The 25,333-nt window shown below is 38.2% G+C and overlaps 2 protein-coding genes across 3 annotated transcripts in view; one reads left to right on the top strand and one right to left on the bottom strand.

Moving 5' to 3' along the window:
* Positions 1–793: 793 nt before the first annotated feature.
* lima1a (LIM domain and actin binding 1a) lies at positions 794–23,910 on the bottom strand. 2 transcript variants are annotated; one of them, XM_048177332.1, is made up of 11 exons: positions 23,755–23,910; positions 22,034–22,185; positions 20,667–20,709; positions 18,615–18,944; positions 10,605–10,656; positions 10,255–10,361; positions 9,400–9,477; positions 7,961–8,006; positions 7,630–7,673; positions 7,352–7,485; positions 794–2,382 (listed from the first exon to the last, which is right to left on the bottom strand). In XM_048177332.1, the coding sequence occupies exons 2-11, from the start codon at positions 22,153–22,155 to the stop codon at positions 1,428–1,430; spliced, it is 1,911 nt and encodes a 636-aa protein (XP_048033289.1). In that variant the 5' UTR covers positions 22,156–22,185; positions 23,755–23,910; the 3' UTR covers positions 794–1,427. The 2 variants fall into 2 exon arrangements, with proteins under 2 accessions (XP_048033289.1, XP_048033290.1); XM_048177333.1 differs by lacking the exons at positions 20,667–20,709; positions 22,034–22,185; positions 23,755–23,910 and adding an exon at positions 19,303–19,446.
* The window catches only part of zgc:174906 (uncharacterized protein LOC571548 homolog), a 30,161-nt gene continuing 8,439 nt past the window's right edge, over positions 3,612–25,333 (top strand). Inside the window, exon 1 of the mRNA XM_048177336.1 lies at positions 3,612–3,742. The gene's annotated coding sequence lies outside the window, so the exon portion shown is untranslated. The remainder of the gene's footprint in view (positions 3,743–25,333) is intronic.

Below are 25,333 nucleotides of genomic sequence, written 5' to 3'. Positions count from 1 at the left end.
AGGATGCACTATGGGAAGAAGGCAAGCCGGCGGAGGCAGTGTGATGCTTTGGGCAATGTTCTGCTGGGAAACCTTGGGTCCTGCCATCCATGTGGATGTTACTTTGACACGTACCACCTACCTAAGCATTGTTGCAGACCACGTACACCCTTTCATGGAAATGGTATTCCCTGGTGGCTGTGGCCTCTTTCAGCAGGATAATGCTCCTGCCACAAAGCAAAAATGGTTCAGGAATGGTTTGAGGAGCACATGTTTTAGGTGTTGACTTGGCCTCCAAATTCCCCAGATCTCAATCCAATCGAGCATCTGTGGGATGTGCTGAACAAACAAGTCCGATTCATGGAGGCTCCACCTCGCAACTTACAGGACTTAAAGGATCTGCTGCTAACATCTTGGTGTCAGATACCACAGCACACCTCCAGAGGTCTAGAGGAGTCCGTGCTTCAACGGGTCAGGGCTGTTTTAGCAGCAAAAGGGGGAGCAATACAATATTAGGAAGGTGGTCATAATGTTATGCCTGATCGGTGTGTATATATATATATATATATATACACACACACTTTTACCAACATGCAATGTTATGTATGAATGCAATTTTATGAGTCTTACTTTATGACTGACTTTCACTGTAGTTTTCCTACTTGTTACAACTGTGACCAAAAATAAATCTTTATAACTTTATCATTTTTTTAAGGCATTGTTTAATTAGACTATCCAGGGAGTAAAATACATATGCTCACTTTGCTGGGAAAAATATTGGATTGGGTCACTAAGAAAAACAAAGCTCTCTTGCTCAAGATTTTATAGTAGTAAATTTATTTGAAACAAATAGTATTACAGGATATTTGGTCCCATGATAAAAAAAAAGTGACATTTAAAATAGTTAAATACAATTTTGAAATAAAACATTGAAAAGGTAGTCAATCTAATCAAATGGGGCGTGTTTTGACATATAAAGTACATTCAAGTGCATTACAGTAGTGATAGATCACTTGTGTGAAAACAAAAGATGTGTGCTTGAACTAAACATACGAAGATTGGCCTAATCAAATTTAAACTCTTAAAACAATAAAAAAAAAAAACATTTTTTCTTTTCAGTTGTTTGGAAATGCATACATTTTTAAATTGAACAGCAGCAGAACAACATATTCTAATCTATTAATATATAAAATATAGAAAAAGTACCAAACAAATTAAAATTTCATAAAACTAGGCTTGAAGAGACTGTAAGAGCTCTAGTGTATTGTCTAGACTAGAGAAACCTTCCTGACAACTACTTGGTTTTTAGTTACATTTATAGGCACATGTAAAAGCTGAAGACATGAAAAAAATTGCACAAAAGACAGACAGAGACCTACAACGGAGATTACATGAAAATACGCTGGTGCTTCTGAGAAATGAAAGTCCACGGACATCTAATCTATCACTCAGACCACATCGTCCTCGTCCTCATCGTCATCGTCGTAATGACGGTTCCTCTTAATGAGGTCCTCCACAGAGACATCAGCTCTATCTTCCTCAGCTTCCTCTCCATCCCAGAAGCCCACATCTTGTGAGGCCTGGTTCTCCTCGGGATCCAGCCCAGACTCGCTCTCGGGCGACAATGGAGGACTGTTGTCCGGTGAGCTGCATTTCAGAGAGGAAAGTTCCTCTTCCTGTGCTTCCACTTTCTCCTCCTGTTCCATCCTTTCCTCATTGTCTTCCTCCTTGGTTTCATCCTGTTCCTCCTCTTCTGATTGGTTGTTTTCAGTCATGTCCTCGGAAGAGATCAGCGTGTCCGTGGTGGAAGAGACGGGTGACATTTCCTCCTCTGAGTCTGGCTTTTCATTTGAAGGAGATCTTTGGCATCTCTTGTTGGGTTGAGTGACTGGGGCAGAGCTGAAGATGGAAAATGGTTTGCTTCTCTCCTTGAGGGAGACGCTCCTGCGAATCTTTGGAAGATCAGATTGGTCTGGGTTGCCTGATACAGAGTCGCCCTCTGGAGGCCATTTCGGGCGGATGGGTTTGATGCCACTGCCATCAGTAGCTGCACACACATGGGTTGCGCTTTCATCCCCTTCTGACTGCGGAGGCCAGGATATCTTGAGTCGTCCCATCTCCAGTGGCTTCTCCACCCTCTCAGAGGCGGCCTGGGTTCGGGTCTCTAAAGTGGCCGCAAGCACGTTAACCTTTACCAGTGGAGACTCCTCTACTGTTGGGCTGGAGGTTGTTTCATGAGGTGACAGCTTCACTTGCTCCTCAGCTCCTTCTCCTCGAGTCTCCCAAAGCTCCTTATGGGGTCGGTGGCCGAAACCCTCGTCATAGTTGCCCTTGGCTTTAAACAGCTGGCAGAAGTGTGGCTTGCAGTAGACGTTGTTGTGCAAAGAAGCATAGTTCACCAGACTGTCCAAAAGAGGGCGGCAAACAAAAGGAGAGATTAGAAACAAACCAAACTGAACATCAGTTAAATACTCATATAGGTCCTGTCCTAAATGCTGTAAATGTCCTAAATTAAACCATTTTAGTGCTGCAGGGATGATTGTATGCCAAAACCTGGAAATGTGTTTTAGCACTTCCAGTTCCACTGTCCTGAAGTCAATGGGATTTGGTTAAATGCCACAAGTTCAAAATATTTTCACTTTTATTCTATGACATAAAATATACAAGTATATGTGATTTTTTTTTAAGCTTGTCTTGAAAAATGTGGCTGCTAACAACTGGCTAAATGGGATTACAGAGGTTATCAGGGACATTAAACGTCATTGCACTGAACAGGTAAACTCATCTACTGACTAGTCTGCTTTTACAGCCTCATTGTGTCTATAATCACACTCTTGCAAACTATTTTAACTCAAACAGGCAATATGTTTTTTACATAAAGAATGAAAGAGTTGTCAGAACTCTGAATGTTGGTGAGGCTGAAGTCATGTATGTTTGTTTATAGCATAGCCTACGTTTAGCTTTTTATTTCTGGTGATTCTATTTTGGCTTCAGATTTTTTTTTTTTAAAAGTTGTGTCAACTAGTAAGAATCATATAGTTTTGTTGGTCACAGGAGTATATTTTCTCCAATAATCCAAAAGCCCATAGAAAATCGTAATGGGTTTAGGAAACCAGGGTCATGCTAACTTCTGGGTTAGCCTACAAAAATACATCATCCCTGCAGCATATTCTTTTGACCAAAATATGACAAGAAAAAAAAATACTGTGAGATATTCACTAAAATTTCCAACATTTATTTAGAAGGAAAAAAACCTAAACGCTAAATTCACAGTGTTTAGGGTTGAAAACCATATATTTTAATAACAGTTGTGAATCTCAAAGTGTCATGTTCATTACAACTTAAATACAGTATTTGAGCCTCTACTGTATATGCACGAGTATCCGACGTCAAGTTGTCAACCCTTCTCGCGCTAATCGTGAATATCACCTGTGATCAAGAAAACTAGTTGTTGTTTAACGGTTGTGACTAATGAAGTAAATATCTAAAGATTCTGATGTCTGTAACATTGAATAGTCTTATTAAAGCTAACTCGTCACGAGTTCAGTATAGGCGCGAGTTCCTCTGTCAAAATTAAATTAACCGTTTGAGTTTTCTTATCCTGACTGGAAAGCGAGCGTTTGAGTCGCGCGCAGACAACAAAACTGGCGGGAACAGTTCGTTGTAAAAGTGAAGCGCTTTGCTAGCTGGCTAATCTCTGTGGACGACGACAATGACTGGATATGAAGCCTTCAAATGAGAAACAGCTCATATCTCCATCTCTGTAAGTTACCGCAACCACACATGAAATACAAATGGCTACTAGACTCTCTCTAGTCACAGACAACTAGTTGTCCATTACGGTTCTGTTCACACAGCAGTAGTTCGCCAAAAATGAGGTTGTGAGTCCTGAAAATTTACGGCTGTGAGTTTGGTTACAGAATACGGTTGTCTCTTTCGTAAATAATTGTATGTCAATAACTGCATGTCAACGTATAGCACTAAAATACATAACTAATAACCGTTTTCTATAAACGTAACCATTATGATTGCTTCAAATAATTTAGCCTATTAAAAATAATAACCTAAAACGGTGAACGAACACTGGTAAAACACTAATATATATACACACTACCCTCCAAAAGTTTGGAAACACCCTAGAAAAGTGGGGTTTGGGACAATATTGGCATGAATCCTTTTTAATGTGTGATAATTTTGCACTGATAAGGGACAACACAAACTACGAAAACATATTTTATTATATAAACATATAAACAGTTTATACTTAGAAAAAACCTTAAATTTTCGAGTCATCAAAATATCCACCATTAGCAGCTATCTGACCTAAACTGGGTTCTAATTGGTTCATTGTATTCTAAACTTAATTGGCAATCAATTGTTGAAGCTATTAAAGGAGTGCTGACCCAAAAATCTTTTACAAACCTTGGCCAAGTTTAAACCAGTAACCAGGCAACACCGCTGGCAAAGGGGTATGTCTGACTTTGACATGTATATATTGCCATTATTATGTAATCAAAATGAAAATTATTATTGCTGGTCTTCAATGATAATGTCAAGTTACTGTAATGTATTTGCACCAAAAAATGATAAGGATTTATGCTGATATCATCCAAAACCACTTTGCCAGGGGTGTTTCCAAACTTTTGGAGGGCAATGTGTATGTATATGTATATATATATGTATATATATATATATATATATATATATATATATATATATATATATATATATATATATATATATATATATATATATATATAGGGGAGAGTGGGGTATGATGAGCCAGTGGGTAAGTTGACCCACTCCCTGTATCGCTTATTTACTTTAAAAACTGTTTTTGGCTTGTCAAAGTAAAATTTTAAAGGGCACCTATTATGCAAATTTCACTTTTACATGGTGTTTGACCATAAATGTGTGTTGGCAGTGTGTGAGCAAAACCACCCTAGAATGAGAAAAATCCACCCAGTGGTTTTTTTACAATCTCAATAATTCATAAGCACTGTCTCAGAACGCCCTGTTCTAAGATTGCTCTCACTGTGACGTAGAATTGCGCTAAGCCCCACCCACGTGGTTTGATTGACAATCTGGTTTTGGCATAGACCCCAACCTCGGTGATCGGTCAACCATCCTCCATTGTTTCAACGACAGCCGGTAATGTCTCCTAAGAAACATAAGTGTTCTGTTGTGGGATGTAATAATGAACATAGTAGTTTTCACTTACTTCCGACATCAGAGCCACTGAAAACACAGTGGATGGATTTTATTTACGAAGGAAAGGCGCCACTCAAAATTCCAAAATACGTTTACGTTTGTGCGAATCATTTTTTGACTGACTGTTTTGAGAACGAGGGTCAATTCAAAGCAGGTCTTGCTTCAAAGTTAATCCTCAAGTGTGGATCGTTGCCTACTGTTCGCGATCCAACGTCACCTCCAGAAGAAGTAAGTGTATTTAATGTTTTTTGAGCAAATAGTCATTTCAGTCGATGTCAGCCAATTCAATAACAAATGCGTCTAAAGTTGTTGTCGTCGTCGTAGAATGTCTGTGTATATAATTTAAACCTTGTTTGTATAGTGTGTATCCACACGTATATATATATTTTTTTAAAGATATTGTAGTAAAAACTGTGTATGTTTACAAACGTTATCACAGTATTTGTGTTTGTAGTTTCAAAAAATTGCGCGAACGTTATCACAGTGTGTGTGTGTGTGTTGCACATCCATAATTGCAAAGGGGACGCGATTAAAACTCTATAAGTACATAAATGTATCAAATAACCATTCAGAGACGTCCTGCTCCATTCTCAATTGTGTTTCTTCTGCCGGAGTCTCTTCATCATCTGGGTCTGATTCCGGTTCAAACATGTACGGCTGAATGCCATACAAAACAGCGGGTCTCTCACTCTCAGCCATTCTGCTTCTACCGACTGTTTATTGCCATAGGTATGCAAGTTACGCCCTCATCCAAAGGCAGGGCGGGGATATGCAGCTTATTTATATTTAAGGTGGTACACACCAAAACAGCTCTTTTTAAAACAGGCCCCAAAAATGACATTTTCAAATGGTTATAATAAATTAACTGTGGGGTATTTTGTGCTGAAACTTCACAAATACATTCTGGGGACACCCAAGACCAATATTACATCTTGTAAAAAGGGGCATAATAGGTGCCCTTTAACATAACAGATGTAATGGCGGTTTTATCAAAGCAAATTTGTCCAGGACTAAAACTATTTATGATGCATATTGGTGATTTAGCAATGTATAAAACCATGCAAGTCATTTAGCTAAATATTAGCCTGAATTGGTAAGCTAGCTAGCTTTTCCTAAAATGGCAGCTACGGGGCAAAGTGAGCCAAATACTGCAGGGTAAATTGAGCCAGCGTTTTAACTTACCCCACCATAAGGCATTGAATTTAAGTTAAATCTGAAGTATAAACTGGTGTCATTTCAATATTACGCAACTGGTTTAGTTTATCTTTATTTTCGAGTTTATTTGATAGGAATAGTGTACAAGTACACCAATCCTTCTCTGATACAAACCAGAGGATGTTTAATCATTTATATCTTCCCACCTGTAGTCCCTAATGGCCTAACATGGTCGACATTGCAGAAAAACTACCATGTCAAGAATCTTTGACTAATATGTTTATTAGTTTCAGTGACATTTATTCATTCTTATTTAGTTTTTATTTAATTTTACTCAACAAACTCTCCGTTTAATCTGTTTATGGGAAGGTTACAACTTTTGTGTTCAACATATTGTTTCAGAAATGCAAACAATTAAAGATATTGAAATTTCAACTTCATTTGGTTGGTTTTATGTTGTTTTAGTTAGCTTTAAAATATTTTTGTAAAAGGAAATTTGATTATTAAATTAGTTTTTAAAATAGGTACATTATCTTTAAAATTTCACATGGGTTTGATTCAGATTCAGTTAGATGGTCAGTTTACACCCACCTACTACCCTAACCTGGGGTAAATTGAGCCAGAGGAACACTTTTTTTTACAAGAAGCCATATTTTTAGAACCCTTTGTCATAGATGTATTCTGATCATTTAAAATGATAGAAAACATCCTGAAATTACTTTAAATACTTTCACTGTACTTCTGCCTCATTTTCCCTTATCTTAAGGACCACATAAGTAAAAAATGACTAAAATAAATGACAATGACAAAATTGACTAAATTTAAAAGATATTTTTGCCAATCGACAAATCTATGAAAAACAACATAACACTGGATGTTGGGCAAGCAAATAGGGGACACCCATGAGCATAATAAAATTGGCAAATGGGAGACCCAACAGTCTCGTGTACTACTGCTAGTCCACATCAAGTGCCAGCTGGATCAGAGCATGGTCTCTTGCCCTCACCTGAGTTTAGTGTTGCAGTAGGCACAGCGGAAGCAGGTGTTGTGGTAAATCTGCTGATTCGCTACAAGTTTCTCTAGGGGGTACACAGTCTTAAGGCACATCACACAGGTTTCACGGACAGGCAAACGAAACTTCTACAAGTGCACAAAAATGTACAAATATTTTAGCCAAAGTGACAAGCCATGTCTGTATTTTTCAATGGCACTACACAAAATGCAAACAGATAAAACTATATTTTAAATAATTTTTTTTTTTTTATTTATTAACTGAATACTCACCCTAACAGCTTTAGACTGGTTTTGTTCAGGACTTATAACAGAGACTGTAAATGGAGAGAATAGTGATTTTTGACGCTGCAACAAAATAACCTCTAGAGGGCGCTGAGATACAAAGTTACTAACAGGATGTGCATGACAAAAGACTTGTTTAATAAAGCATGATCATGCAAGATGACTCATATAATAAAGCATGATCAGCTCTCACTGTGTCAAAATACTTAAAACAGAGTTGAACCTAGATTAATAGGTTCAAATCATAAAAGTAGAACATTTTCACTCATGATTTGTATGTTATTAATATGGTTGCAAGAGATCACAATCAGAAACTCACCATTCCTGTCTGCAGTGGGACTTTTCATAGTGTTGGTTTCAGAGCCCTGCAGATACAAAGAGAAGTAATGAGGCAAGTGCCAGAAACATTTACTACAATGGAAAAAAAAAAAAGCCCCTTTCATGCTTTTTTAAACATTCCTAATTTTGTTTGGAGGTCTGCAACAATAAGTTTACATGCATCCAAGGTCAAAAAACACTTTTTTAATAATGTACATTGCATATCACCTCTTTTCCCATAGTGTCTGAAATGGCTCGATAAAGGATTCGATCTCTCTAAACCCTTCCTTTCCAAGCCCCTGGTCTGCTCTGATTGGTCAGATGACACAGTCTGTTGTGATTGGTCTACCGATTACAGCGTGCATCGGAAACGAAACGTTCATTACCATATCTGAATTTCAGCTCCGGATCTTCATCAGCACTTGATACACAGTGACACGTATAGTAATAATGGTGTTTGTTATACCCAAGCGGCAACCTTCAGGTATCTCTCTTTAATCCAACACGGAAGTGACTTAAACTGCAATTCATCAACTAGCCGTTAGAGACAGGCTCAAAAGGGAGTCAATCCCATAGAGCCCCCATGTTAAAATGCCCAACTTTACAGCAGAAAAAAAAAGTTGTCTTAAAGTTCTGCATAAATAAAGGCGTGGCTACTTGAGTGACGCAGTTTGTCTGCTGTCTGTTAGCAGTCACGTCACCTCAGCTAATTCCAGCCACTGAACTTGGCATCTCTGTTGTGTTTGTGCTTTTTTAAAAAAAAAAAAAAAAAAAAAAGTGTAAGAAATAGGCCTGTAATTACTCAAGAATAGACGGAATGAGGACTGTGATGTCTACTTTTTTAACCTAAAATACATTTATTATGACCTTTTGGACACTGTAGTAATTTAAGTTGTATTGTTTGCATGTAAAGTAGTCTGTGAAGTAGCATATGGCATTAGCTCCTTAGCCTGAACTAACTTGATCATGTTGAGCTAGGCGGGCGTGGTTTCAGCAAACAGGCACCTCTGCTCCACCCACGTCCCACCTCTTTGCCCATTTACAGTTATCCGGGAGTGACGAGCTGCCAAGATGGTGACAGCCACTTTGGGCTTCAAAAATGCTCTTCAGAAACCTACGGGTGATGTCATGGACACTACGTCCATTGTTTAATATAGTCTATGATTTAACCGTAACAATTCCAATGGGAATCCTCATCCTTTGGAAGTGCATGCAAAGTGGATTCGCAGAAAAAAGCATCTTCGACAACACAACATGTTGTTTCTCGGCTACAACTACAGTGTTTGAGGGCGGGTCAAAGTACCAAGTAGACTTTGTTCATTATATTATATTATATAAAAATACTTAATATTTAAAGTGCCCCTATTATGATATAGGGGCACTTAAACTGCAAATAGGATTAATTCATTCACAGGATTTCAGGTTGCCAAGAGTTCTTACCACATCAGCGCACACTGGTGGCACATTTTCCTTCTGCTTCCCACTGTGACTGCGGACTTCATTGTCTGTTGGTTCACTCTACCAGAACCAGGAACACAAAAAGGGAAAAGGTTATCAGTGAGCATGTGCTCCCTTAAAGGAACAGTTCACCCAAGAATGAACATTCTGTCTTAATTTACACACCCTGAAGTCATTCCAAACATATGACTTACTCCTCATGCAACTAAAAAGAAAAACTTCTTTAATTAATGGGGGACCTCAAACTTCAGAAAAGTATGAGAAAGTATTATTAAAATATCATGAAATGGTCCATATGATTATATTTCAAGTCATATGACAGATGTATATGGAAAAACGGCCCGAACTTTACGTCATTATTCTCTGATGATCTGGGGAGATAATTCTCCCCAGATCGGCCCTATTCATGAATAAATTATTCAGATGGGTTTTGTGAAGATTCATTGATTCGTTCTTTTAAGTTAGATTTTTTCCATTCACATATTGGACATCACTACGACAAAGCTCAAAAAGAACTAGGGATTTTTACAGAGATTTTTAGCGATTTAAAAGTAGTCCATACGACTTGTGTGAAAAGCTTCAGTCCCTGTTCATTTTAATAGCATGAAAAAGCATAGGAAATTGTTTTCCACTGAACAAAAAGTCATATTGGTTTGGAACTAAACCAGAGCGAGTAAATGACATCCCTTTCATGTTTTGGGCGAACTTTGCCTTTAAAACAAGATACAAAGAGTCTCATGTCAGCAGACAGCAGACTTCTTGCATCTGATGAAATCATAAGAAGTGACAGTAATTGAGGGAGAGATTTATTGTGAAAGGGGTGGGGGTTGCACTCACAGTGGGGGAGGAAGGGAAATCATGCTTAGTCACAGCTGCCTGGTACATGGCCATTCTGTCCCTGAGAGGGGTTGATTCCATCATTTTGACTCCAGAGTCAAGACTTTCTGTGAATTAAGGAAGAAAAAGAGAGTCAGTGAGGTCTCCGATATGGCAGAGAAAATGAGAGCCACAAGGTCAAAGTGGGAATGGGAAACAGGAATTTCCACAGAACTGCCATCAGCACTTTCCAGAAAGCTGATTCTTACAGGGTTGCAAAAAGGAAACAGGAAGTTCAAGATGTGAGATCATGTAACAGAAAACATATTGTAGAAGCTATCAGACGTTTAATGTTGTGTTTGATTCTGTACCTCTATCTCCTGGTTCCATATTCTCAGATCCACTGTCAGATTCTCTGGACACCTAAACAGACAAAGAAACATATGTTAATGAACAGAACAAAGACAAAGAGAGCATTAAAAAGACCTTAATGTCAACGTGAACTGCCACTTGCCACATTTCTAACTACTTTATTGTGATGCATTTCCAAATGAAACCGGATATTCAATGAGGAACTTGACTTTGATCTCATTTAGACTTTAAAGTCGGAGCCAATGCAGATCTGATCCCATTTCCTGTTTCTCTATACTGTAAAGTCTATTAATGGACTTTTTTATTAAAATGTAAAGTTTAATAAATATTTAAAATGATTATTCATAGCATTGTGAGTAGTTGCTAAGGCATTGCTAGATCGTTGCTAGGGTATTTTGGGTGGTTTCCATGGTGTTGCTATGCAGTTGCTTAAGTGTTCTAAATAGTAGCATGTTGCTATGCAGTTGCTAGGTTCTTTCTGATGGCGACTAGGGCGCCTCTAAGTGGCTGCTATGGAGTTCTGGATAGTTGCTAAGGCATTGCTAGACTGTTGCTAGTGTATTCTGGGTGATTGCCGTGGTATGCAGCCGCGACAGTGTTCTGAGTGTTTTTTAGCATACTGCTATGTGGTTGCTAGGGCTTCACTAAGCATTATTAGCTGTATACATTAAAACAAAAATTGTATCCTATTGGCATTTATCCAGATGGATCTTGCATTTTGGGAGCCTGAAACCCCTATTTTTTTTAAACCGGGTCCCAGAGTGGATAAATCTGAAAACGACACCCTTGCATTTTCGTGTGTACAGCCAATCTGTATAGTTTGTGAAACGACGATGTTATCACCCCACGTCTCGACCCTAGTCAGACACTGCTATGTCACGTAACAGCGACAACAACAACAACAACAACAACAACAACAACGAACTACTACGTGCAAAGTTTATGTGCATGATCCAAGTCTTCTCCGTTTTTAGTCTCTGTGGCAAAATTACAGCGCCACATACTGGTCTGGCATGTATACTACATCGTTTTGAGTCGGTTTCGTGTGTACGCAGATAAATCTTGAGACGACGCCGTGTTTACAGAATTTTTTTTTTTAGAAAAGATTGAATAGGGAAAGCTCTGGCTTCGTGTGGATGTGGCCTAAGTGGCTACCAGGGTGTTCTGGATAGTTGCTATAAAGCATTGCTAGACCTTAACATGCGGTTGTTAAGGTGTTCCAAGTGATTTTTAGCATATTGCTATGGTTGCTAGGGTCTTCCAGATGGTTGCTAGGATGTCACTAAGTGGCTGCTAGGGTGTTGCTAGGTGGTTTCTAGAAACACACTCAACTCTATATGGCTTGAGTCCCTCCTTCAATATAAGTCAATGGGACTTTTCATTATTTTATTGGCAGCCATACAAAAAACAACAACAAAAAACATATCTTCATAAGCCTTATTCTGTGTGGGATGAGTTACACTCCAAAGGTTAATACTCTGGGTAAGGGGTTTGTTCAAATCCCCTAACCCTAAGTATGAGCTAAATAATAATGATGCTTACTTTAGCAAACAGCACTAATTAGTAAGGTGATAAGAGACATTTAAAGCCATGACAGCAGTGTTTAAACATGTCTCCTGCTCTGGCTGGCCAGCTCCTCCACTGGCATCAATAATCCTCTAATGAGCTCTAAGAGAGCCGTGGACAGACACCAGCGTCTGGCTTTACTGCCACAACAACTCCAGCACACACAGCATGCAATTCTACACCCGGTGGACTGAGACTCACGGAGACCAGAACAAACCAGTGGACAACATCACTGTTACTAAACTGACATTAACCCAGCAATTTGGTGCTGTTGCACCATTTTTAACATCACTTTTGTCACAAATGTTTGGACGATAAACTTTTACGTAAGATGATTAACTGGAAACATATTGGTCTATATATAAAGTTCGGCATCCGTTTCTACTCGCTTTGCACCATTTTGCATTTTTTACTGTAGTGGTATTACTTCTCAGCTTTTGTTTCAGAAAATGACAGACAATTAGACAAAGACATTACAAACACAAAACATTTACTTTTCAAGAAGTGCCTAACAACACTCCAATCAATCCCAGCACAAACACATCCTCCAAAAAGTCTGATGTATCCATTGTCATTGTTCTCAGGAAAGCAGCACGACAGGAACTAAAACTGACATCATCCCACCGAACAGAGAGTTTCCACATGTAACAATATCAGTATCGACCTGAAAGCTGCATGTCTTACCTATTTAAAATCAGACAGACAACAACGGGCGGTCCGCAGTGATTCCTGGAGATTTACAGAGCTGAGTCTGTCTGACTAAAAGCCCGGCAGTGCTCAGAGCAGATTAGAGACGGTGAGCATGCCAGTGTTTTCCTGGCAGCAGCGGGAGAGATGGAGAGGGGGAGGGCCGAGAGGGTGGGGTGGGGTAGGCAGCTGGCTGAACCTCTAAATCCAACGAGGGGGCTGAAACCGGCCCACCCCCAAATCGTGGATTAGCCATCAGCAGGGCTGTAAGGGGATCCAGCCGGCCAGGCATCAGTGCTGCGTCTCCAGGCTGGTGTGCTGACACCAGGGGAGCGGGAAATAAACACAGTACAAAAGGCAAAGGCAGAACAGCCACAGGGGGCATCAGCCCAGACAAAAGACCCTTTATTAATCCAAAACACACAAAAGATAGGAACATCTGAGCCACAGCCTGCCAAAAATGAGGAGTGTCCGTATGTTATCAGAGAATAAAATCTGTGACAAAAAAAATGAAATATAGTATATTTATCACATCTGCGCTGCCCTGCCAAAAAAAAAAAAAAAAAAAAGGTCACTATTTGGATTTAAATAGGCAAATATTTAAGAGTCTATGACTGGATCATTATTGCTGTGATTATTACGTTTCTAGCATGTTATATGTTTGGGAACAGTTCTTCTAACCCTAATTGATGGAGTGTGTAGCTTTTTATTGTATGTTGGAAGACACATCATGGCCATATTCCAGGATGACAATGTCAAGATTCATCAGGCTCAAAGTGTGAAAGAATAGTTGGGAGGGAGCATGAAGAATCATATTCACACATGAATTGGCACCTCTGAGTCCAGACCTTAAAATTAATGAAAAGTCTTTGGGATGTGCTGAAGTAGACTTTACAGAGTGCTCGACTCTTGCATTGTCAAATACATCACAACATTTATTTCCATCAAGAGGTGCATCAATTTTTGGTAAAGATCTTTTATAAGTATTGACAATGCAAGAGTCAAGCAATCTGTAAAGTGTACTCCAGCACATCCCAGACTTTTAATTAATTTTAAGGTCTGGACTCAGAGGTGCCAATTCATGTGTGAATATGATTTTTTCAGACCATGTGACAGTTGCTTTCATTTTATTTTATCCTTGAAATTGTGGCAATTATAAAAAATTATTATTATTAAAGGGTTAGTGCACCCAAAAATGAAATGGATTTCATTAATTACTCACCCTCATGTCGTTCCACACCCGTAAGACCTTCGTTCGTCTTCAGAACACAAATTAAGATATTATTGATGAAATCTGAGAGTTTTTTTTTTTTTTATCCTGCATTGAAAGCAATGAAATTACCATATTCAATGTCCAGAAAAGTATTAAAAACATTGTTAAAATAGTCCATGTGACTACAGTGGTTCAACCTTAATGTTATGAAGCGACAAGAATACTTTTTGTGCGCAAAATTTATTTTTACTACTTTTCTGGACATTGAATGTGGCAATTTCAATTGAGGATAAAAAAAAACCTCGGATTTCATCAAAAATATCTTTATTTGTGTTCTGAAGATGAACAAAGGTCTTACGGTGTGGAACGACATGAGGGTGAGTAATAAATGACAAATTTAAATTTGTGGGTGCACTAACCCTTTAATAATAATTAATTAGTAGGATTATTATTATTACTATTATGACACAAACGTGCTAATGTATAAAACAGACAACATTATAATATTGTCAGTTAGTCTGATTATTCATTCTGCTGCTTCTTTCAACAACTAATGACGTATGGCAAAAGTCTAGTTTCTTACAAAACGTGTCCACCCCACTGCACATCATCATGTCTAATCATATCTAAAAGTTCTCTTTATTAGCTGTTCATTAGTCAGTTCAACTCTCCAAGCACCTCAAATTCAATATCCAGCGACATTCATAAAACAAATCTCTGCAGGAGATTTTTTAAAAAATGCTGGAGGAGGTGGATGATGAATTCACTTAATTTCAGTCAGTCTCTCTCCCTCATGACCATCCCTCAGGTTAAAGGAGAGGAAGTTTGGCTTTGATGAGAGCAGAGAGCTCGAACCCCGCAGCGATCATGTGGACGTTTATCTCATGACATCAACCCCCCAGTGAGAACAGCAAAGTCTCTCAATGAGAGCAACCTCATCCCTGTCGAATGATGAAAATGTCTTTTGAGAGGTGAAGTTTGGGTTTAACCCGAAAATAAAACTTTGTGGCTTTGCGTGAGGGGGAAAAAAATTAAGTCAATTAATTTGAGAACTGCTGCCAGATCACTGAGTCAGTGAACAGTGTTCTTTTGAGTCATTTATTTTCCATAAACTGGCTTTTCGGACTAAACGATTCACAAACTCAAATCACTGATTCACAGAAGCTGAAAGTATAAGGCTTTGGATTATGGAAAAGCATCTAAACCCTAGTATAAGCAATAATGATGTTTGCCTTTGGAAGAAGCATAACTATGGTGTGGATCAAAACATTGTTCATTGCATGCTGGGACGCTTTGAACCACTGGCAATGTGGTGGTAACAGTAAAATGCATTCAGTTTCAGTCTTTCCCTCTCCTCCACCCACACTCCTTTAGCTTACTTTTTTCCAGATAAAATGTTGGACACGATTCTCTTTGCAGTCCGCGAAACAAACAAGAGACACCATTGTGTACGGTGAAGTCCCGGTTTATTTTAAACACAAAAAAATGTGATTAAAGAAACAAAATGTCAGATGAAGACGAGGCGTGACTAAAAAGACACCACAAGAATGTTCATTTCATCTTTAACGGCACAGACTAGCAGAGAACAATAGATCAGAGATTCAAATCAGTGGAGTACAATGGATCTGGTTTCAAAAGAAGCTTTTTAAAGAAGTCTAATCACTCACAAGTACTGTAATAGTACAACTTGCATGCCAATGTTTAATTCTCAGGGATAGCCGTTTAAACAAAGCACTAACTCAAAGTAACATTTTATACAAAATTAGAGACCACAAACTGACAATAGTTGACCTGCAAGCTGTTTGGCAGAGCAGTGAACCTACTAAAAAAAAAAAAAACCTAGAGAGAGACAGACTAGAGCACACTGACTGGTGTCTTCAGGATGAGTCACAGACCATGTGACTCACAGCATGACCAGTCTTTTGAACGTTTTGAATACAAGCAGATATCCAGCAAGCAGAACAGACAGATGACAGCAATTAATCAAACTCTTACATACATACTATACTTTAAGGAGACATATACATGGAAAACAGAACTTCCATTTTGTTTTATATTAAAAGATTGATCTAATATGTACATACTACAACCCTCTCAGTGCAAAGCATCCTCCCTAGTACATCTACAATATTCATGAATGTGAACTAAGCAAAAATGGCCTGTTTTTGCTTAGTTCACGTTCATAAATATTCTAGGTGGACTGGCGAGGAATTCTTCGTTTGTACTGTTCAGAAGTTTAAAGGTGCCCTAGATTATGTTTTTAAAAGATGTAATATAAGTCTAAGGTGTCCCCTGAATGTGTCTGTGAAGTTTCAGCTCAAAATACCCCATAGATTTTTTTTAATTAATTTTTTTAACTGCCTATTTTGGGGCATCATTATAAACGCGCCGATTTTATGCTGCGGCCCCTTTAAATCCCGTGCTCTCCGCCCACAGAGCTCGCGCTTGCCTTAAACAGTGCCTTAAAGTTTACACAGCTAATATAACCCTCAAAATGGATCTTTACAAAGTGTTCGTCATGCATGCGGCATGCATGCATCGGATTATGTGAGTATTGTATACTGTTATATTGTTTACTTCTGATTTTGAATGAGTTTGAGGCTATGCTCCGTGGCTAACGGGTAATGCTACACTGTTGGAGAGATTTATAAAGAATGAAGTTGTGTTTATGCATTATACAAACTGCAAGTGTTTAAAAATGAAAATAGCGACGGCTCTCTTGTCTCCGTGAATACAGTAATAATCGATGGTAACTTTAACCACATTTAACAGTACATTAGCAACATGCTAACGAAACATTTAGAAAGACAGTTTACAAATATCACTAAAAATATCATGTAATCATGAATCATTTCAGTTATTATTGCTCCATCTGCCATTTTTCGCTATTGTTCTTGCTTGCTTACCTAGTCTGATGATTTGGTTGTGCACATCCAGACGTTAATACTGGCTGCCCTTGTGTAATGCCTTTTATAATGTTGGAAACGTGGGCTGGCATATGCAAATATTGGGGGCGTACACCCCGATTGTTACGTTACAGTCGGTGTTATGTTGAGATTCGCCTGTTCTTCGGAGGTCTTTTAAACAAAACATTTTTCATTCGAGGGCACCTTTAAGATTTTTAACATTTTTTGAAAGATGTTTCTGCTCACCAAAACTGCATTTATTAAATAACAAAATGCAAAAAACAAAATTGCTTTCTATTTTAATATATTTTAAAATGTAATTTATTTCAGTGATGCAAAGCTGAATTTTTCAGCATCATTACTTCAGTCTTCAGTGTCACATGATCCTTCAGAAATCATTCTAATATGATGATTTGCTGCTCAAGAAACATTTATTATCAATGTTGAAAACAGTTGTGCTGCTTAATATTTTTTTTAGAATTCTTCGAACAGCATTTATTTGAAATATAAATCTTTAACATTATAAATGTCTTTACTGTCACTTTCGATTGATTTAACGCATCCCTGCTTAATAAAAGTGACCGTAGTGTGTGTACAAAACCAGTTCATTAACATAGGACCACCCTAATTTACATATCAATACCTCAGTGTTTGCAAAGGTTAGCCAACCATAACAGAGATCATTTACATATTGAAGTTCTAAAACGACAGAAGGCAGAACAGGTTTTTAATTCTGAGGGTCAGAGGTGAAAATGATCATGAAAAACTATGTTTCGATAGAGGAAAACAACTGATGAAAAGTAGGAGCAATTATGCAAAAATGTAAAATATACGGCCTATTTACAATTGCACACAGACTTTAAATTCCCTCATACCTACCAAAAAGGTGTTATCTACTAAACTGACAAGTACCTTATTAAAGGTCCCGTTTTTCGTGGTTTTTTGAAGCTTTGATTGTGTTTATAGTGTGCAATATAACATTTGTTCATGTTTCGCGTCTAAAAAAACACAGTATTTTTCACATAATTTACTTATCTGTATACCGCTGTTTCCACTGTCATAAAAACGGGCTGATGACTTCCTTGTTCTATGAAGTCCCTCCTTCAGAAATACGTAACGAGTTCTGATTGTGCCAGCGGTTCCTGTGTTGTGATTCGACAGCTCTGAGCGCACCGTGACCGGAAAGGTCACGCCTCTTACCATAACGTGGAGATGCATGCGCTCAGTGTTATTGTAAACATGTCTTTAATTTTACCCTATCAATTTGAGCCGGAATCAGACCCGGTGATTGGACTGCGGGATGAAAATAACAGCGTTTCGACGGCATGGCGACAAACACACTCTACAAACGCAACTCTTGTGTATTCCTGTGGGCGGAGGTTAGTCAAAAAACTGTTTTAGTGACGTCATTAAAGAAGGAAGTAGAGGGATGTAGTCCAAACTGGCCGTTCGATGTAGGCGACTTCTGTTAAATAAAATATCTTGCTTGGCATTGAACTTTGAGCTTTAAAATTTTACAGATTTTATTTATACTCTAACAACAACATTACACACTAACTAAAGTTTAAAACATGGGATCACGAAGAACGGGACCTTTAAGATAATATGTACCCGTTTAGATAATTTGCTGTACTTACGTTGTTGTGAATGGTCTCTCCTTTCTCAAACATCATCTTCAGGCTGTTGAGAGGTACAGTGGGCTTTTCGATGGGCACAGCCCCGGGGGTCTCCACATCTCTTTGCGTCCACTTCTCCATCGGCTGGTCGCTGTCGCTCAACAGCTGGACGTCTGTGGATTCCAGTGGAGTGTCAACACTGGGATCTAAAGACTGCTGCTGATGGTTCTCCCTCTGTCTTGAGTGCGTTTTGGGTTCTGGAGATGTAGGTGTTTCGGCTGGTTGTTCCCAGAGCTGCTTTAGGACACTCAGATTGTTGTTGCGCAGGGAAGGAGTCAACTTCTCCGGAGACTGTATCAGAACAAAGAGAATGTTCACTTCCTTGGGTTGCTCACCTTTTAAACTCTAATCTTGAGACAAGACAGTCCAGATAGTGGACTCTAACTGTATTGATCTATTCCGATCATCTAAATTGAAGTTAAAACATTAATAAACTAAAACAAGATATAGAGATTTAGCTATTGCATTGAGTTCTGAATAAGCTTTAAACTGAAATTCTGATTAAAATTCTAATCAAAAGTACATTTACTCACTGATAAGCCTTTACACAAGGAAAAGCAGTAAACAGAATGAAATGCTTGAATATATTGTCAATAGTTGGATTAGTAGTAGTTTGTTAGAAAAGGTTGACAAAAAAAGCTTCAGAAACCTGGCAAATGGAAGGAGTGGCTCCGTCAGTCTGTGCTGGTGGAAATGAGGGAAAAAAAATGCAGCACCAGATGCTAGTCTTTTGAAACTATCTGCATGAGGGAACTAGGCCAACCCCCTTACAACAGGACAGACAAACCAGGAAGAACATAAAAAGGGGAAGTAGAGACAGGAAACCAGGAAAATGAAAGTTTGTGAAAGACATTACATGCTTAGTCACATGTCCAGGTTGTGTGAAACAATTAACATTTAAGATTTAATTACCAAAAACGGTTTTAAAATTTAAGTTTTAACTGTCAATGAAATATAAACTGACAAAAGCAGACTATAAAATTCGTTAAAATATTTAGAATTCTGAACACGGGCATAAATAACTTCAAAACAAGTCATGAATAGCTTAATTTCAGAATACTACTGACTGGAAATGAGTATTTGATTATCCTTATTTTTTATTTATTTATTGATTTTGTGTAAATATAGTGCTATATTGCCACAAAATGACATTTTGTACACTATTATATTCAATAGAGACATTTACGTCAGTTGTCATCGTATTATGTTGGTCAATTTGTATTTTGCAGTTTTCATACATAAATGTCAACACAAAATACAAAACTAGGAATTTTCAATTCTAGAAAAACAAAAAAACAATGAGCTAGAATTTTGAATATAAATCTATTTTGCCAAAAATCTGTCAACAAACACTAAATATAATCTAGATTTCTCTCGTGCGTTCACACACAAAAGCAACTAAAGCATGCTTGACCCTAGTTTTGAGCCTTTAATGCATGCTACAACAGCTCAGATACTTCTGGTTGATGTTAAGATGTCTTCTGGAGCCAACTACTAAGTGTATGAGGCCTGACACAAACACTCTGAACTGTCTGCCAAAATTGAACACAAGGCCCTCACAATGGAGCAGAAATCAAAACCTTTCTTTGAACAATTTTAACAAAAGCTTCAATGCAAAAACTATACATGACATGAACCAGCTGCAGTCTCTTTCAAATACAGTCAGATAGCTCATACCTACATCCACAGGAGTTTCATCCTGTACATTTCTGCAACTCCTTCATCCTGACGAACACTAACAGATTACTGAAGTTTCCTTATACCTTACACACTCTATCATTCAGGAGGGCAGATTGACTGGACCAGTTATGTAAAGCGCATGGGAATTACCTGCAGATTAAGACTTCTAAATAGGGATTAAGATGACTGGACACTGAATGCATGTGTCTAAACAGCAGCAGTAGCACTAGATAGATAGACAGACAGACATAAACAGATAGATAGATAGACAGATAGACAGAAGTGATGAGTCATTATAGCAATGGAATGAGTAACTAGATGGTGAAAACTCACTTTTTTCTTGTCTGAACTCGTTTCTTCTGCTGCTTTCAGGTACCTGAGAGGAAATAAAGTGGCAAAAGTTTTTCTAGTCCTCAAACTGATGAAGAGTATCTATTTTCTGTGTATTTAAAACAGTATAATACAAATTTGGCCAATCAACAGATGGTGTTTTTATTGTTTGGCTTACGCTAGTCTGTTCTTAGTTTAAAGGCTGGATCTCCTTTTATCTGCCTAAAAACTAAACCATCACTTTTGATCATTGGCGGCCTCTAGCGGTCATATGTAGCAGTGCAAACAACTAAACTGGACGGTCTTGATTTTGCTTCTAGTTTTATTTTTATGACATGTTAAAAAGGAAACTTGAAAGCTAGAATGAAGGCCTTTCAGATACACTAACCATCTGTTGGGGAACTTTAAAAAATTCCCAACCCTTTAAAACAGGAAATTCAATCTGATTTTCCAAGGAAATCCACGGCATACTAATTCATGGCTCTGAATGTTGGTTAGTTGGAATGAAACAGAGATAAAAGACTATGAAGATAGTTATAGTCCTGCATGTCTGAACAAATACAACAGTTAAACCGTTTAAAACAGCCATTTTCCCACACCTATCACAAGTCATCGATCAGATTAGAAACTATTTAATCCTTCGCTTTGATTTCTTTGATGCTCACTATAGTTCAGCTGGCAAATCTACGGTTTTGAGGATGTGGAAGTCATTGATGTACGTGTAGAGAGGAAGCTAGAGGCAGAATGCTGGAAAAGACATCAGGAAATCTGACAGGAGATGCACTGGAAAAACTCCAGATGCTTGGAGAAATTCCTTTGCACAGGAAACACACTGACTGAGAGCCAATAAAGATGCTTATAATGAGTCGGGCAGCAGACGTTCAGCTGTAAATCAAACATGTACAGTGCGCTTCAATGTCTGAAAGAATTCAATATGGAATTTGCATTTGGAAAGTTTTAGGATTCTGACATTTTTAAAACAAGAAATGAAAAAGTCACTTTTTAAATGCAGTAAAGTTGCTGATAATATAATTTGTACTTAAAAATGGTATTAAATTGCATTAAAAACTATATATTTTTATTAGTGGTCTCAGATTTTGGACCCTACTGTACCTCTGTGTCTGGCTGTTGATGGCATCATTTAAAGATTTAACACCACTTTCATGGTAAACAAAAGATTGAAGAGAAAGAGAAAACCTCCCAATAATATTGGAGCAAAGATTTGAACATCATAGAGCAAAATGGCAGCTTTTAAAACAAAGCTTGTGAAGCACTGTCTAAAGAGCACTAAAAGTGCTAAACTGAAAGCAAATGAGATTAAATGGCAAGCGAGATCAATTTTAGTTATGCAAATCTTGTCATTTGCTTACTTGGAAAATCGCTCAGCAATGGCCGTGTTTTTGCCTCGCACGCCAACAATGGAGAGCTCCTTCGCCGTAACTCGCAAGGACTGTGAAGCCCATTGCCCACGATGAAACGAACTGACTGCCATCTTGGTATCTTGATGTCTTCAGTAGGATTTCTGTTAGGGCAGAGCGATTTAAAATATGAAAATGAAGACAAAACAACTTGCTCTACCTTTTCAACCTTTAAAAGATCCAGTGAAACCCACTGGAAAAATGGAAAACATTAACTTAATGTTTATTCCAATAGGACTATGGACCAGACTTGTAAAAAAATGGATTGCGCCAAATATTTAACAATCATTCAATTATGCTGAAGGCAACCATGTGATTGCACAATTCAAATGTGTTATGAAATCCCCAAAACACCTGTGGAACATCAGAAAGAGGAAGAAACGACTTTTTCCCATATTACTCTTGCAATGAGTCATTTGGCGCCAGTGCACAACACCTGTAGCAGCTCACCTGATCATTCAGACATGCTGTGACTTATGTCTGATATGGCAGGAAACCGTGGAGCAATATTCTTATCTCATATGATCTCATGCCTGTTACAGGTTCTCAAAAATTTCACAGGAAATGGCTAATCTGTTGGCAACCACAAACCTCTCCTTACCCATGTCTTTCTTTAATATAATGGACAGAAATGTTCTGATTAGATTTCAGTAATAAAACTGCTTCCAATTAAAGGGTTGGGTGAACTAACCCTTTAACCAGCATTTTATCTATTCAAGCATGTTCGCCAATCCTTTACAGCCGAGCGGAAGGATTTGTTTAGGGTGATGCAAGGGAAAAGCATCAGATGAAACGTCAGTGTCCATATCATTGAAGCTGCTGACACAGCAACTGAGTCAACATTACCTCAGATTACTCATGCATCATGCTTTACAGTTACACAAAACCATAAACAGAACTATAAATGCCTTAAAACTAGCCTGTGATCACTTAAATAGTCTGAAGCCTGGGAAAGAATCATGTCAAAGTGAGATTTATTAAGTTTTGTTAATCTGAGAGATCTCAAGAGGCTGTTGTATTGAGACATTAGGATGCGACTCAGCAGATGAAACGCTCTCTCATAAATCAGGACTTCCTAAAAGTCAACAAATTAAAGCTGAGGGCTTTCCGCAATTACTGATTTGCTTCAAGGAGACACTCAACCATTCAACGCATGCTACGTACTTCAGTTTAAATGACAGGAGAACATTCAGAGGGTCAGTGAAGCAGAAACATCACACTCGGTTCACATCAACACTTCAGCATGCTTAGACAAGTCTCCAATTCATTCCCAGAAGTTATACAGAACTCAAAAAAAGTTATTTCTACTTAGTCAAAATACTTTTCACTATAGCATTTTACACTCAAATCAACATATTCATCATTCTGCTACATATTAAAGCTCTCAAATTTTTTGTAACACAAAAAAAAAAACACTTTCTAAAATCAGTATCTTGGTGTAATACAGAATGAGAAACTTCCATTTTATGTCAAAAGAAAGCTACCCCTTTCAAATATACTTAGCAAGTTAGAGAAATCAAACCCAGAAACATATGGCTGGTGAGACCATTGAAAACACTCAATCAAACAAAACCATAAAGCATGCACTTAAAATACAAAACAACAAGCTTGTGTCCTTTATGAAGATATCAGTTAAAACAAAGGCACATGAAACACAATCAAAACATACATACTCTTAAGTTTGCAGTCTATCAAGCCTTCTCTCTGAATCTTTCAGTGGATGTGCTAAAGAGTTTTCTTGTTAGCCTCTCAGTCCTCTCAATGCTCTGAACACTGCTCACTCTCTCACATTGTTTGTGAGGGAGGAAATATACTGACTCCTCTCAGCCAATGGGAGGAGAGCTGCTTTGCACCTAGCAGGTAATGCCCCTCCCACTCCAGGACTCAGCAATTCATCATCAGACTCTCACTTGAACAGACAATGTGAGTCAACAAGGCTTCTACTCAGTCTGGGAATCCCACAGGATTCTTGGAAGTGAGCAAAAGTCCCCGCCTCCATGTCCAGCTCATATTTCACCCCAAAATCAAAAGAAAAGAAAAATCCATTAGGACAATAAAGACTGTAAATTGCGTGCAACATTTTTTCTTAGTAATTCACATTTTTAATTTTTTTTATTTAATTTTTCTTCTCATTAGATTATTATCTCTAATAATGTACCATATACCAAAAGCCGTGGGAACAAAGCAGTGGTGTCTCACAGAGGAGCCTCTCCTGGAGTCTTCAAGGCTCTCTGGATCGGTTTCATTAATCCCAGTCACATGGAAGTCTTGCTTGAGAATAGGCACAACATTCCACAGTGTTAGATTACGCCTTCCAGCACATTACTAAATATTATTTGAACATATATATATATGTGTGTGTGTGTGTGTGTGTGTGTAATTTAGTAGCACTTTACAATAAGGTTCATTTGTTAACATTAGATAATGTGTTAACCAACATGAACTAACCATGAGCAATACATTTGTTACTGTTTTTGCTAATCTTTGTTAACATTAGTCAAAGGATTAGTTCACTTTAAAATGAAAATTAGCCCAAGTTTTACTCACCCTCAAGCCATCATAGGTATATATGACTTTCTTACTTCTGATGAACACAACCGGAGTTATATTAATAAATATCCTGATGCATCCAACGTTTATAATGGCAGTGAACTGGACCAACGAGTTTGAAGCTTAAGAAAGTGCATCCATCCATTATAAACGTACTCCACACGGCTCTGGGGTGTTAATAAAGGCCTTCTGAAGGGAAGCGTTTGTGTAAGAAAAATATCCATATTTAACAAGTTATGAAGTAAAATATCTAGCTTCCGCCAGACCGCCTTCCGTATTCAAGTTACGAAGAAAGTGTAGTGCCTCTGGCAGTTCAAAACGCTTACGCTACATCCTACGCCTTCCATATTCAACTTGTGACATCAGTTACACTTTCTTCGTAACTTGAATACGGAAGGCGGTCTGGCAGAAGCTAGATATTTTCTTGTTAAATATGGATATTTTTCTTACACAAACGGACCGCTTCATTTTAGAAGGCCTTTATTAACCCTCCAGACAGGGTTGCCAGGTTTTCACAACAAAACCCTCCTCAAAACTAGCCTAATCGCATTTCAGGGGGGGTCCCATGGTAAAAATCTTGTTCCACGGGGTAAAATCTGTGTTTTTGGCAGGGCTCCCCTGGTAAAATTCGCATTCCAGGGGCTAAATATCACATTATTTGGGGTCGATTCAACCCGCGGACATGAAAGGGTTAGTTCACCC

The sequence above is a fragment of the Megalobrama amblycephala genome, linkage group LG24 (assembly GCF_018812025.1).
Source record: "Megalobrama amblycephala isolate DHTTF-2021 linkage group LG24, ASM1881202v1, whole genome shotgun sequence".
NCBI classification, from domain to species: Eukaryota; Metazoa; Chordata; class Actinopteri; order Cypriniformes; family Xenocyprididae; genus Megalobrama; species Megalobrama amblycephala.
This window is presented reverse-complemented; position numbering and strand designations above follow the sequence as displayed.